Genomic DNA, 15121 nt, shown 5'->3' with positions numbered 1-15121 from the left:
GTTCCCTCAGCCCTATCTTTTCTGAGCCCTATGTTCCCTCAGCATGTCAGCCCTATGTTCTCTCAGCACCTCAGCATTCACTTAACCAATGTCAAACTAAATTAGCACATGTGTATCGTATTTTATTAGAGGTCTGTTATAAATGCACGCTTAGGGTTTACCAAACAATTGTTGCGAGTGTTAAGCTTAATCGTCTTATTTCATTCAGATAGTTGTTCCCTTTTAGTCGGTCACTTGGTATAACATATTGGTCAACGACCAATCCTATTCACCTGAAGAAAACTGAAAATGAAACGGGCCAATGGATGCCGGGGCTCGAGATTCAGCTCCGACTTAGGTGTCTGTTAGTGGGGGGAGTGTACTTGGAGTTTTCTTCTGTTTGCTGAAAGCTAAGCACTTTCTGCTCTGCTTGTGTAGCTAATGCTTCCTTGCTTGGGTAAGAGGGCCAGTGGTAAGAGTTCAAAAACGCTAACCAGACAAATTTGAACCTCCAACCTCATGCATGGGGTTTCACAATGAAAAGTAAGTGCAGTCCTGTTTGCCTGGAGTGGAACCACACTCAGGAGGCCTGCCGGGAGAGAGCAGCAGTGGTGGTTAGAGTTGATAGGGTTGTCATCCCATCTGAGTGAGGCTCATTCAAGGTTTCTCTGGCAGTGTTCAGAGTCTGGATTCCAGGGATGATATACTATCCCTGGTTGGCTCTGGACGGTTTTCAGAGTGTGAATCGGATGGCATCTGTACAGGGAGCCTAAAGCCCCGGTTGTGGATTCGATGGGGGAGAGTGAACCATTGGTGGTTAATGCACCTTTGATGGAGCTGTGTCGTAGGCTGGCAGATCACCTGGGGTGGATTGGCCGTCTTCTCCTCCACAGCGGAGTTCCTCCAGTTTTGGGTGAAGTTATTTACCTCCTGTCCATGCAGCGCTTACCCATGTTTAAAGATTTCGCTGATGACCTGGGAATCCCCTCATTCAACCAGGCTAGTGCTACCAGGTTATGGCGAGCTCAATAATGTAGAGGGTACAGAGAAGGCGGGGCTCATTTACACACTGCCGATGGATGGAAAGCTGGCAGGTTACTTAGCTCCAGAGGCTAACAAGGGGGCTTATTCTAGCATTGTGCTTCCAAATACACAGTGCCAGTTCTCGGCGGATCAGTTGGACAAAATGTATCAGGCTGAGGGTGTGGCGGCCCTTTCGTTGAATGTGGTCCAGTGCTGCAGATGTATCATATCGATTTGCTGCAGAAGCTAAAGAAGACCGTGGAGACGGGGAAGCCGGTTTCAGAGCATCACGACGAAATCCGTGCTATGGCTGATTTTGTGCTGCGTCTGTCACGCTGTACTATCCTGGCTGTGGGGGAAAGTATGGGGGCAATGGTGGTGGCTTAGTGGGGCCTTCCTCCCCAAGAATTTGTTGTGGCAACAGTGCTTTTAAGTGGCTCGGTCAATGGGGCAAAGTTACTGGTTGCCGAAGTCCCTGAACCCGGTGTGGGCCGGCTATCAGAACAGAGGTAATACGAAAGCACATTGTTTCTACCCAAGGATCCTTGGTGAGGGGTATCAAGACTGTGTTATTGTCCAGGTGTGGGCATAACAAAAAACGAGTTCCTTCCCCACATTCAGACACACGGTTGTCAAGAGTGGTGGATATGAAAACAAGCACGATAAAACAATTTTTTATCCCAATCCTCAGGGGGGCGCTTTACCTTTTCAGGAGATAAGGTATGGAAGACTGGCAGCATTCTCCAGTCCAGTGGTGGGCAAGCAGTTTCACCATGGGTGATGAGGGCTGTGACAGGGGCTCTGCAGTTCGCCTCTGTAGTGCCTCTGGGACTTCTGTTGATGCTTTTGTTTTAGTGCTGGGGGATTGCTACGTGTCTGGACGTATTTCACCACTGCCATCAGCTGCTCATGGTATCCCAGTCATGCCTAAGGGTGTTAATTCCTTGGAGGAACCCGCAACTGTTGTTGCAGGGGGTTCTCATGGACCGGGTACTGTCCCGCAGGGTGATCACGACATATGCATCCTTACTGGGATGGGGAGCTCTGTGTGAGGGATTTGGTCAACAGCGCAAAGGGCACTCATATCAATTACCTAGAGCTACTGACTGTTTTCTATGGCTGAGCTGTTTCCTTCCAATGTTGGAGGGCCAGTATGTGTTGGTAAGGTCTGACAACAGGACGGTGGTGGCATACATCAACAGACAGGAAGGGATGTGGTCTCTCTCGCTCATAAACCTGTCCCGTTATCTGCTCGTATGGAGCAGTGCACATTTCCTGTCGCTTATGGGGAAGTATCTTCCCGGATCTTTCAACGTAGGTTTGGATCTGCTTTCCAGGGGGTGGTCCTATCTCTACGGAGTGGAGACTGCACCCCTCGATGGTTGTCCAGAATGGGACCGGTGTGCAGGGCTGGCGTAGATCTTATGCATCGTGAGAGAACACGTATTCTAGTCTTTTCTTGTCGATGATGGATCTGGATGCTCCATTGGGAACTGATTCTGTGGAGTATCAGTGGCATTGGATCCTGCTCTATGTGATGGTTGGGGATCTCTACCTGCTATCAGTACACCCTTCCGGGCTTTCGAGCAGTTCCCTTTCTCACCTCCTCTGTTTGCTTCCAATGAACAACGGAGGTTGCATGGCCTGTGTCTGGTGCACACTTTACGCACGTCCTGTATATGAATAGGACCAAGGATATCTGTGTTTGTGACCAGCTTTTTGTATTTTTCGCTAATCCAGCTCGGGGTAGGGCACTTTCTCCCCGGCATATGACAACAAAGGACAAGGATTGCCTAGCGGTGTGCGTGCTCACGCCACTAAGGGTGATGCGGCTGCTTGGGCATTGTTCAGGGGCATGACAAGGTTTTATCGCTTGGATGTAACTGCTGCCGGTGTGGCTCATAGTGTTCTTATGGCTGGGACCAGGAGTGGGTGTTAGGCAGCGCGCAGGTTGCGCATTTATCCAGGTTACAGCAAGTTTCCAGTGGGATGGAGCCTCGGGCTGCCGTGGTTCATCAACTCTGGTCGATGCTATACCAAGTCACAACAAGTGGTCTGAAATTTTGGACTTTCGGTTCCTTGTACCAGTTCTGACATTTCAGGATCGCAAGGTAAGTATTGTTTTTGGAACCATGGGATCTATGGACTTGGGCTGCAGTGGCAGCATGTCAGTGCGCATAGCCAAGTTGCAGAAGGTTCTGGTTACCTATATGGGGCTCTGACAGTTCAGGCCTCATGAGGTATTAGTATTAGTATTAGTATTAGTATTAGTATTCCCTAAGTATTAGGGACAAAGGTGGCTTCTATACCCCCTTTTAGAGGTGGTGGAACCTGTCTGTGCTTGAGCTGCCCTGGGAATCCTAATTTGGTACCCTCTGAGACGGCTTGAGTCGTTGCTGCTCCTAGACATTTCCACTTCACAATAACAGCACTTACAGTTGACCGGGGCAGCTCTAGCAAAAAAAATTTAAACTTGTTTCAAAAAATTCAAACCGTAAAAGTGGATATGTATTCATGCTATGAAGCTCCTAAATACGATCTGGTGCAACCAATTACCTTCAGAAGTCACATAATTTGTTAAATAAAGTCCACCTGTGTGCAATCTAAGTGTGACATGATCTGTCACATGATCTCAGTATGTATACACCTGTTCTGAAAGGCCCCAGAGTCTGCAACACCACTAAGCAAGGGGCACCATCAAGCAAGCAGCACCATGAAGACCAAGGAGCTCTCCAAACAGGTCAGGGAAAAAGTTGTGGAGAGGTACTAATCAGGGTTGGGTTATAAAAAAATATCCCAAACTTTTAACATCCCACAGAGCACCAATAAATTCATTATTAAAAAATGGAAAGAATATGGCACCACAACAAACCTGCCAAGAGAGGGCCGCCCACCAAAACTCACAGACCAGGCAAGGAGGGCATTAATCAGAGAGGCAACAAAGACACCAAAGATAACCCTGAAGGAGCTGCAAAGCTGAGACTAAAATGTAGCTTTTTGGCCATTAAGGAAAACGCTATGTCTGGAGCAAACCCAACACCTCTCATCACCCCGAGAACACCATCCCCACAGTGAAGCATGGTGGTGGCAGCATCATGCTGTGGGGATGTTTTTCATCGGCAGGGACTGGGAAACTGGTCAGAATTGAAGGAATGATGGATGGCGCCAAATACAGGGACATTTTTTAGGGAAACCTGTTTCAGTCTTCCAGAGATTTGAGACTGGGACGGAGGTTCCCCTTCCAGCAGGACAATGACCCTAAGAATATTGCTAAAGCAACACTCAAGTGGTTTATGGGGAACATTTAAATGTCTTGGAATGGCCTAGTCAAAGCCCAGACCTCAATCCAATTGAGAATCTGTGGTATGACTTAAAGATTGCTGTACACCAGCGGAACCCATCCAATGTGAAGGAGCTGGAGCGGTTTTGCCTTGAAGAATGGGCAAAAATCCCAGTGGCTAGATGTGCCAAGCTTATAGAGACATACCCCAAGAGACAAAGTGGTAGGCATGTTGTATAAATCAAATGATACAAACCCCCCCAAAAAATCTATTTTAATTCCAGGTTGTAAGGAAACAATATACGAAAAATGCCAAGGGGGGTGAATACTTTCGCAAGCCACTGTATAGTGTATGTTATACCAAGTGACTGACTGAATGGGAACATAAAGTTATGAATATAGCTATTGTTCGCTGAAGGAGGGAACGAAGTATAACATATTATCCCCCTGCGCCATCAGGGGATTTGGGCTCGATGAAGAGAGGCACTGAATTAAGGAAATGAATGCGAGCCCGGGTATTATAGCCAGAAAGGCAGGGCTTCCAAGGGAGGGCTTGGCATCCATTGGCCCGTTGGGTAGGATTTCAGTTTTCAGGTGAATAGGATTGGTCGTTGACTCCCCATAGTATGTTGTACCTTGTTCCCTCCCGTTGGGGACAGTAGTTATACTAATAACTGTACATTTGTGGTCATTATGACCATAAGTCAGAGGGATGACTGACCAGGTCTTTGAAGAGTCCTTTGAGCTGTTTGGCCTCGTCCTGAAGTCGGAACGCCATCCTCTTTCTCATCTTTGATGATGTGCAGATGACCCGTCCTCGCATGATCGCACGCACATACTCCACCAGGATCCGCCTGTGTACCTCCCCCACCAGTTTCTGTCAATCAAATAATCAACCAGTCAATCATTCAGTCCGTCAATTGCAATATAAGTGTTGATAAACAAAAAATATTGGGATAGAAAGGGCAAATATTTATTATTTTATGTATTTCGCGCAACATGTTATCGTGTCAGGTATGTGGTCATTGGTGGATACCTGATAAGGTGGGCAGTCCAGTCTTCTGAACTTCTTAAAGTGTTGCTTGATGCTTGCTTCGATGGCCTCAAATGCCTCCGTGTTGTTTAGCCACTTTCTCTTCACCAGCTTGTCACAGAACGGCTGGAATAGAAATACACAGCTTTCATTCACATGAAGTTGATGAACAGCTTCTCCTATATCAAAACATTTGTGCTAACGTTAGAGCATGTTTGTTTGTATTTGATCAGTCATGAATACGTGTGGAATTGGTGAGTTGTGTATTGAGGACGTTTTACCGCCCTAACAAAAGAAAAAAGCACATTGCCTCACCCTGATGTGCTCAAATAGTTTTTCCGTCAGAACCCTCACTGATTGGTTAATGATCCTATCGAGGGAGGAGTTAGCTCTCTGTGTGGACTCCTCACTACCCTGTGGGTCACACTGCCTGCAGCGCTGTACGAAAGACCTACACAAAAATTGGAATGCAAACACTGTTGGTCTCGGAATGATCGTATTTCTGACATGGAAAAACCATTTGAACCATTTACAACCTTAATCATGTGGATAACCTAGTTTGATCATGTTGTTAACTTCAGCAAGATAGTTAACTTATTATCCGCAATGTTAGCAAGCTTATCTATCGGGCTGGATTATCGAGCTAACTCATTGGTCTATGCACTTGAATGCTCTCTTGTCGCATTTACAACTTCACCAACTTGAAAATATACGTTTTCGATGAGCATTTGAATGGAGCATCAGTCAACACAGTTGCCACAAGAGATGACTTCTCTGTCTGGGTATCTACCTTAGAGGAGGACAACAGTTGACCAGAGCGATGGTCCTGGAGATGTATCCATCACCCCGGTCCCCAAACTCAGCCTGGGTCTCATGGAACATCTCCACTTTTCTCTGGAAACTGGACACACAGTAAAATTATGAAATGAAATCCATGTATATCGATTTACATACAGGTTATTGATTGAATATACTCATTGTCCATGTCTCTATGAGTACATCTTCTCCTCACCTGTACAGGAAGTCAGACAGCCCATTAAGACTGCAGCGGGCCACCCTGGCCCCCAGAAACGAGCTTACAGCTGTGGATCTGTCTAGGTCCACCGTCAGTCTCTGTTACAGTCACACACATACACACTAATAAGGGTAGGAACTTCAAAATCCAACCAGCCAAAATAGTTCATTCCTGAATATTCATAAAAGATTTACAAATGTCTTAGAGTTCTTTGCCACAATGTCACCAGACTGCCATAGTAATAGTGACCTACATATATACTGTACAGTAGTGTCTCTGAGTGACAGTGTGACAGACCTGGATGATGGAGCGGGCCAGATTGGATTGGTACTCCTCTATGTGCAGCATTTGGGCCCACCGCCTCTCCTCCTCGTCCAGAACCTGAGTGAGCTCTGTGGTCACCTTCTCCTGAGATTAACAACAGAACCCACACAACCATGAAGTCCATTGTCTATCCAAGCATGGGCAGTTCCACTACCATTAGATTAGTGCCAGAAACATTACCTCTGTCAGTGGGCAAGTTTTCACCTGACAGTGTTCAGTATTAAAGGAAGTGTGATTTTACCCTGACAGTGTTCAGGCAGTCCTGTTCCAGTCGGTCCACTGTATCTTGGTGCAGTAGGGGTTCCAGTGGGGAGTAGTTAATAGGGGTTTTCATGCCAACGGTGCCCAGGACATCCCTTAAAAAGACCAGAGGAAAAGGGAGGAAGTGCTACTGTCTGTCACTATTCATTCAAGTCTCACAGCTTGAATACCTGTAAAGATCTATATGTTCATATACACGTACATGGACTTACTAACTCTCATAAAATAAAAAGGTTTCTTTGTTTGTTCCCATAGGGGAATCCTTTTTAGTTCCAAGTAGAACCCTTTGTTTGTGAAAAAGGTTATACAAAGAACCTTTTAGTGGTGAAACGGTTTCATGTAGAACCTTGAGTTAGTAAAAAGGGTTCCACTTGGAACCAAAAACAGTTACTTTCAGAGGGTTTTCCTATGTGGACAATTGAATAACCTTTTATGGTTCTAGGTAGTACCTTGTTTTCTAAAAGTGTATACGTCTAACCTGTTGTACATGTCATAGATTTTCTTAATGTTGTTATGTTATGAGTTCTGACACTGACCTGTTGTAGATGTTATAGAACCAGTCCAGCAAGGAGTAGACGTCAGTGATCTGCAGCTGGGAGCTGGTGATGATGTTCAGGCGTCGGGCCACTGCCCGGTGGTAGCTCTGCACGTACACCTGGAAGGCCTGGAACTCCTCCGGGTAGACCGACACAACGTTCCTCCGCGCCGCGTCCAGGTCGTCCACCATGCGGCCCCTCAGCCGCTCCAGGTACGAGGCTAGCTGCCCTGCCGGAGTTTTCACCTGCTGGGGCAGGCTCCAGTCAGACGCCTCCCCCACTGCCTGCCGCCATTTCAGCTTGAGCTGACGGGGCCGCTGGCTAGGATGGGGCTGGAGGCCCTCCCTCAGGGGCTGGGTCTCCTCTTTCTGTGCCTGGGCGGTGTCGGCCTGCTCCTCCTGCTGGATGACCAGCACCACCAGCCCCAGGTTGGGCCCGGCCGTTGGCTGTCGGAGTGACTCCCTCACCACGTCCCACATCTCCTTCTGCAGGGCCTCGTACAGCAACTCCACATCCTTGGCCTTGCGACGGCTGGCGTCTCTTGACACATTGGGGCTGGAGGGGTCGTCGAAGGACCCGAGAGGGGTCAGTCCGGGAGGCGTGAATGAGGGTGTGGGGGGGTGGGGCAGGAGGGCCATCAGCTCGCACTCACGCTCCAGCTCCTGGATGTGTGTGTCTGCCAGGAGGAGGTCCCTCTGGTTGACCAGCTGTAGGATCTCCAGTACTGAGGGAAGGAGAGAGAGAGGAATCAATGTCATACTGTTTAGTCTATTGGTTTGTACAGAGTATGTAATGTATGGGTAGGAACGGGTGGGGTAAGTGAAGAGAAAAAGTACATGTTTTCATCAGGCTATATTCTGTGTGAAATATCAACATTGACATATTGAAGGGTGCTGATATGTGTGATATTGAGTATATCAATGATCCAAGCCCAGCAAATGTACATTATACCGTGGTGTTGGTAGACACAATGTAAGTAACCTAATTTATGTCCCTCTAACTTCCCTGAATGCCTCTGCTGATCCTACAGCTATTGTATGCAGTAATCATGTGCCTATGAACCAGATTTATACTGTTAGCACTGAGGCGGTGTGCCCTAGTAGGAAGTCCACTGTATGCAGCTCACCCTGCACTGACCTAAATAACATGAGCATATCTACATCTTCTAAGCTTCCCAGTAAAGCAATGAAAACAAGTAAGCATCCTAAAAGAAAAGTGCTCAAAATAGACCACGTTAACATATGTAGCTTAAGAAACAAGATTCATGAAATCAATAATTTGCTAGTAACAGATGACATTCATATTCTGACTATCTATGAAACTCACTTAGATAATACCTTAGATGATACAGTGGTAGCAATACAAGATTATAACATTTACAGAAAAGACAGAAATGTCAATGGTGGAGGTGTATCTGGATAGCACGTGTGAAATGCTTGATAATGTATGTGATATCAAAAGAGAGGTATATTTTCTGGGTGATTTAAATATTGACTGGCTTTCACCAAGCTGCCCACTCGTGAAAAATCTTCAAAACTGTAATCAGTCCCTGCAACCTGGTTCAGGTTATCAGTCAATCTACCAGGGTAGTTACAAACAGCACATGAATGAAATCATCAACATGTATTGATCACATCTTTACTAATGCTGCAGAAATTAGCTTGAAAGCAGTATCTAGATCCATCGGATATAGTGATCACAATATAGTAGCCATATCTAGGAAAACCAAAGTTCCAAAGACTGGGCCTAATATAGTATATAAGAGGTCATACAATAAGTTTTGTAGGTGTCCCTATGTTGTTGATTTAAAGAATATTTGGTGGTCCGTGGTGTGTAATGAGGAGCAAACAGACACTGTACTTGACACATTTATGAAATAGCTTATTCCAGTTACTAATAAGCATGCCCCCATTAAGACAATTACTGTAACCATTGATATATCCCAGTGGATTGAGGAGGAATTTAAAATTGTATGGATAAGAGGGATGAGGCAAAATGAATGGTAAATAAGTCTGGCTGCACAACCGATTGGCAAAAATATTGCAAATTGAGAAATCATGTGACCTTAACTGAATAAAAAGAAGAAGAAACTACACTATGAAACAAAGACAACATAAAGAGTGTTAGTAAAAAGCATTGGAGCACCTTAAATTACATTTTGGCTAAAAAGGCAAACTCAGCTCCATTGAATCAGATGGCTCATTCATCCCAAAACCGACTGACAATGCCAACTACTTGAATAATTTTTTATTGGCAAGATTAGCAAACTTAGGCATGACATGCCAGCAACAAGTGCTGACACTACACATCCAAATATAGCTGACCTAATTATGAAAGACAAGCATTATAATTTTGAGTTCCGTAAAGTGAGTGTGGAAGAGGTGAAAAAGTATTGTTGTCTATCAACAATGGCAAGCCTCCGGGGTCTGACAACTTCGATGTAAAATGACTGAGGATAATAGCGGACGATATTGCCACTCCTATTTGCCATATGGAACAGCAGGGACTGTGAAGCAACATAAACATAGGCACAGACACATGCATACACACATGATAACATACGCACTATACATACACGTACACATGGATTTTGTATTGTAGATATGTCGTGGAGTAGGGGCCTGAGGGTACACAGTGTGTTATGAAATCTGTGAATGTATTGTAATGTTTTTAAAATTGTATAACTGCCTTAATTTTGCTGTACCCCAGGAAGAGTTATGGGGATCCATAAAAAATACAATACAAATCTCTTGACCTGACATTTTGGATTGTTGTGAACACGCAATGTACTACACTGTCCTATGATTGTACCTTGTCTGTTTTGGTCCCTATTGAGCTCTGCGAACAGTAGCTCTGGATGAAGTTCTATCTAAAGGGATCTGCAGTGGGAGGAAGTCAGTCATTTCCGGCTTTCATAGCCTGGTGCTGATTGAACCCGATGACTCGGGGGTCCGGGGACCGCACACAGCTCATCAGAAACCAGCATGGGATTGGAGGAGGAAATACTGCAGGACCTGACCAGGAAGTTCCTGACTCGTAAAGTAAACACTGAAACTTACAAACACTGACTGTGGGAGGTCTAAGGTGCTCATGTCAGAGACAGAAGTAACCTGCACTGACCCTTCCATGATTCAGATGTTTCGATTAGGTGATCTGTGATTGGTTGGACCTGCAGGAAACATACCATATCTCCACTCCTGATTGGTTTGTTTTGGAGTGCCTTATATACCTGAGAGAGGTTCCCTGGGTTTGACCACTAGTGGCTCCTCCTCCAGATCCTCCTCAGCCTCCTGGGAGTTGTGGTCCGACAGGGACTCCCTTTTCAGCTTGCCAAGGCTGACCATCCTGAGGAAGGAGGGCCGGCGGCAGGACTCAGCCTCGCTGCCGGCGCTCAGGTCATCACAGGGCAGGCTCTCTCTGCGTTGCGTCTGCTTCCTCCTCCCTGCAAATCTACAAGCAGAAGAGAACCATTAGGAGAGGGTCGGAACTATATTATGCCAGAGTATGACTTTGAAAGGCAAGAATGGCTATGTGTGGATTTCCAGAGTCTGAAATATTGTGTGGAAATAAAGGTACCATCTAAAATATAATGGAATGGGATACATAATTGTTACCAAATACTGTAGTGTTCAATGTTAACGTGTGACCACCATATCTAGACTAGGCTTCATATGCTATAAATAAGCAGGTATTTAAATGCTTGAGAGGTGATTGTGACTTTCCCTGACTGGAGCACTCAAAGTGAAAACTGTTTATAAATAGTGCTTAGGTACACAACATGGTATTAGCAAACAAAGCAGTTCTATTCATAAACATAGTAACTCATGGAACATTTGTATATTACATAACCAAATAGGAAATGATTATGCTATATGCTGTGAACATTTCCGTCATTTTGTTACAGCTTGATAGGGGGTCTCAGTCCTACCCGGTAACAGGAAAATCAGTTTGGATAGACAAGCAAATCAGTAATTAATGGAACTCAACGAAAGCTCTTTGGTCGAGACATTACGAATGAAAATAGTTATTGAGTTATATTATATATAGACATTACATGTATGTTAATCTGTGGCTCTGAGCCTGTATTTATAAAGCATCTCAGAGTGGGAATGCTGATCTAGGATCAGGTCCTCCCTGTCAATGCAATCTTCATTGTGATCTAAAAGGCATAACTGATCCTAGATCAGCAACCCTCCCTCCCAGTTACCGGAGCAGGGTCATGATCTCCTCTGAGCTCCTGCGGAGGCCCTTCCTCTTCTCTTTCTCAGGCTGGGGTGAGTGGGGGTCTGTGGGGCATCGCTGGGACGGGAATGTCCCCCACACACTGCACCCCGACATACGCAGCCCCTTCCCCAGCTTCCCCAGGGTCTTCAGGGGCGAAGAGCCGCATAGCCGCTCAAGGGTTCCCCTCAGGGGCCTCCCTCCTCCTTTAGGGGCCTCAGGGCCATGCCTCTCCGCGTTCACCTCATTCTCCTCCTCTTCCCCGTCACGAGACGAACTGCGCTGGAAGATTTTTCCCCCACATACCCCCAAATTGGGGGGCTCACCCTCGTTCCTCTCCTCCTCAAGGTCCACCTCATTGAAGGGGTTCAGGTCCAAGTTTAACCTGGGCAGGATGAGCTCACCATTCCCATGGTTACTCTTGATCCTCCCCGGGAGGTTCTTAAGGATGGGCATTAAAATGTTGTGCTCAAGAATCAAATACTGCAAAGACACAAGGCAAGTTAGTTAGAAGAGAGAATGAGATCACAGATCATTTGAACAAGCTAGTTAGGCTACCAATACCAAGAGCTCAGTAGGATTGTGCTGGAAAAGGTTGAACAGATAATGAAAGCTAAAACCAAAATGAATGGTAGAGTAATGTTGTACTCGGGGATCTACAGAATATTCTAATAGCATAGGAACTGTTGTAATTATACTATTCATTATGGACTTTACTCAGAGCTAAAATACCAACACAGATGATTAGCCAACAGCTCTTTCAAGTTACGACAGTACAACGTGCTATAGTAATGTACAGGTAACTGCCAAAATAAAGGAAACACCAACATAAAGTGTCGTAATAGGTCATTGGACCACCACGAGTCAGAATAACTTCAATGCACCTTGTCTGGAACTCTATTGGAGTGATGCGACACCAATCTTCCACAAGAAAGGTTATAATTTGGTGTTTTGTTAATGTTGGTGGAAAGCGCTGTCTCCGGCATCGCTCCAGAATCTCCCACAAGCGTTCAATTGGGTTGAGATCTGGTGATAAGATGGCCACGGCTTAGGGTTTCCATTGTTTTCATGCTCAACAAACCATTCAGTGACCACTCATACCCTGTGGATGGGGGCATTGTTATCGTATGGGGGCATAGCCATGGTAGCCAATATAATATCCAAAATAATGGCCTGCCCAGCATTTTTATACATGATGGGATGTTAATTGCTTAATTCAATATACTTTGTTTCCCTAATTTTCTCAAGTGTTTCCATTATTTTTGCAGTTACCTGTAGATAATCCATACAGTATTCAGACCCCTTGACTTTTTCCAGATCTTGTTACGTTACAGCTTTATTCTCATCAATCTACACACAATATCCCATAATGACAGAGCAAAAACAGGTTTTTAGAAATGTTTGCGAATGTACTAAAAATAAAAAACAGAAATATCACATTTACATAAGTATTCAGACCCTTTACTCAGTACTTTGTTGAAGAACCTTTGGTAGTGATTACAGCCTTGAGTCTTGAGTATGACGCTACAAGCTTGGCACACCCGTATTTGGGGAGTTTCTCCCATTCTTCTCTGCAGATCCTCTCAAACTCTGTCAGGTTAGATGGGGAGCGTCGCCGCACAGCTAGTTTTAGGTCTCTCCAGAGATGTTTGATCAGGTTCAAGTCCGGGCTCTGGCTGGGCCACTCAAGGACATTCAGAGACTTGTCCTGAAGCCACTCCTGCATTGTCTTGGCTGTTTGCTTAGTGTCGTTGGCCTGTTCGAAGGTGAATCTTCGCCCCCAGTCTGAGCTGATCGCTCTGGAGCAGGTTTTCATCAAGGATCTCTCTGTACTTTGCTCCGTTCATCTTTCCCTCGATCCTGACTAGTCTCCCAGTCTCTACCTCTGAAAAACATCCCCACAGCATGATCTTGCCACCACCATGTTTCATCATAGGGATGGTGCCAGGTTTCTTCCAGATTTGACGCTTTGCATTGAGCCCAAAGAGTTCAATATTGGTTTCATCAGACCAGACAATCTTGTTTCTCATGGTCTGAGAGTCCTTAAGGTGCCTTTTGGCAAACTCCAAGCGGGCTGTCAAGTGCCTTTTACTGAGGAGTGGCGTCCATCTGGCCACTCTACCATAATGGCCTGATTAGTCGAGTGCTGCAGAGATGGATGTCCTTCTGGAAGGTTCTCCCATCTCCACAGAGGAACTTTGGAGCTCTGTCAGTGTCACCTCCCTGACCAAGGCCCTTCTCCCCCGATTGCTCACTTTGGCCGGGCAGCCAGCTCTAAGAAGAGTCTTGGTGGTTCCAAACTTCTTCCATTTCAGATTGATGGAGGCCACTGTGGTCTTGTGGACCTTCAACATTGCACACATTCTTTGGTACCCTTCCCCAGATTTGTGCCTCGACACATTCTTGTCTCGGAGCTCTACGGACATTCCTTCGACCTCAAGGCTCGGTTTTTGCTCTGACATGCACGGTCAACTATGGGACTTGATATAGGCAAGTGTGCGCCTTTCAAAATCACATCCAATCAATATAATTTACCAAAGGTGGACTCCAATCAAGTTGTAGAAACATCTCAAGGATGATCAATGGAAACATGACGCACCTGTGCTCAATTTAGAGTCTCATAGCAAAGGGTCTGATTACTTATGTAAATAAGGTCTGTTAATTTTTAAATTTTTTGGGCTATAGATCAGCTTTAAATTCCAGAAAGATTTAGGCTTCTATCAATGTAATTGTCTCCATCATTTCCAATCCCCCATATCTTTTCTTTGTAAATATATACAGTACCAGTCAAAAGTTTAGACACACCGACTCATTCCATGGTTTTTCTTTATTTTTTCTATTTTCTACATTGTAGAATAATAGTGAAGACATCAACACTATGAAATAACACATATGGAATCATGAGGTAATCAAAAAAAGAGTTAAACAAATCAAAATATATTTGAGATTTTAGATTCTTCAAAGTAGACACCCTTTGCATTGATGACAGCTTACTTATTATTTTATTTATTATTTTTTTGTTGTAAAATCCAGCCACCCAGAAGTTGAACAGGTACCAGGCCAACACCAGTCTTAACTTCAACAGTGAACAGTGAACTCCGGGATGCTGGCCTTCTAGGTAGAGTCACAAAGAAAAAGCCATATCTCAGACTGGCCAATAAAAATAATAGATTAAGATGGGAAAAAGAACACAGACACTGGACAGAAGAACTCTGTCTAGAAGGCCAGCATCCCGGAGGCGCCTCTTCACTGTTGACGTTGAGACTGGTGTTTTGCAGGTACTATTTAATGAAGCTGCTAGTTGAGGACTTGTGAGGCGTCTGTTTCTCAAACTAGACACTCTAATGTACTTGTCCTCTTGCTCAGTTGTGCACCGGGGCCTCCCACTCATCTTTCTGTTCTGGTTAGAGCCAGTTTACGCTGTTCTGTGAAGGGAGTAGTACACAGCG

General features: G+C 45.2%; 1 protein-coding gene across 1 annotated transcript in view; it reads right to left on the bottom strand.

Annotated features, from left to right (window-relative positions):
- exoc3l2a (exocyst complex component 3-like 2a) overlaps window positions 1-15121 on the bottom strand; it is a 31936-nt gene that overhangs the window by 9277 nt on the left and 7538 nt on the right. Inside the window, exons 2-11 of the mRNA XM_071326687.1 lie at window positions 11659-12155; window positions 10681-10901; window positions 7452-8175; window positions 6896-7010; window positions 6628-6738; window positions 6328-6428; window positions 6106-6216; window positions 5631-5766; window positions 5319-5441; window positions 5004-5159 (exon numbers count right to left, since the gene is read on the bottom strand). Of these exons, the coding sequence (XP_071182788.1) occupies window positions 5004-5159; window positions 5319-5441; window positions 5631-5766; window positions 6106-6216; window positions 6328-6428; window positions 6628-6738; window positions 6896-7010; window positions 7452-8175; window positions 10681-10901; window positions 11659-12128 (2268 nt within the window). The 5' untranslated portion in view covers window positions 12129-12155. The remainder of the gene's footprint in view (window positions 1-5003; window positions 5160-5318; window positions 5442-5630; window positions 5767-6105; window positions 6217-6327; window positions 6429-6627; window positions 6739-6895; window positions 7011-7451; window positions 8176-10680; window positions 10902-11658; window positions 12156-15121) is intronic.

The sequence above is a fragment of the Salvelinus alpinus genome, chromosome 1, assembly GCF_045679555.1.
Source record: "Salvelinus alpinus chromosome 1, SLU_Salpinus.1, whole genome shotgun sequence".
Lineage (NCBI taxonomy): Eukaryota > Metazoa > Chordata > Actinopteri > Salmoniformes > Salmonidae > Salvelinus > Salvelinus alpinus.
The sequence above is the reverse complement of the archived record's forward strand: the minus strand, read 5'-3'. Positions and strand labels throughout refer to the sequence as shown.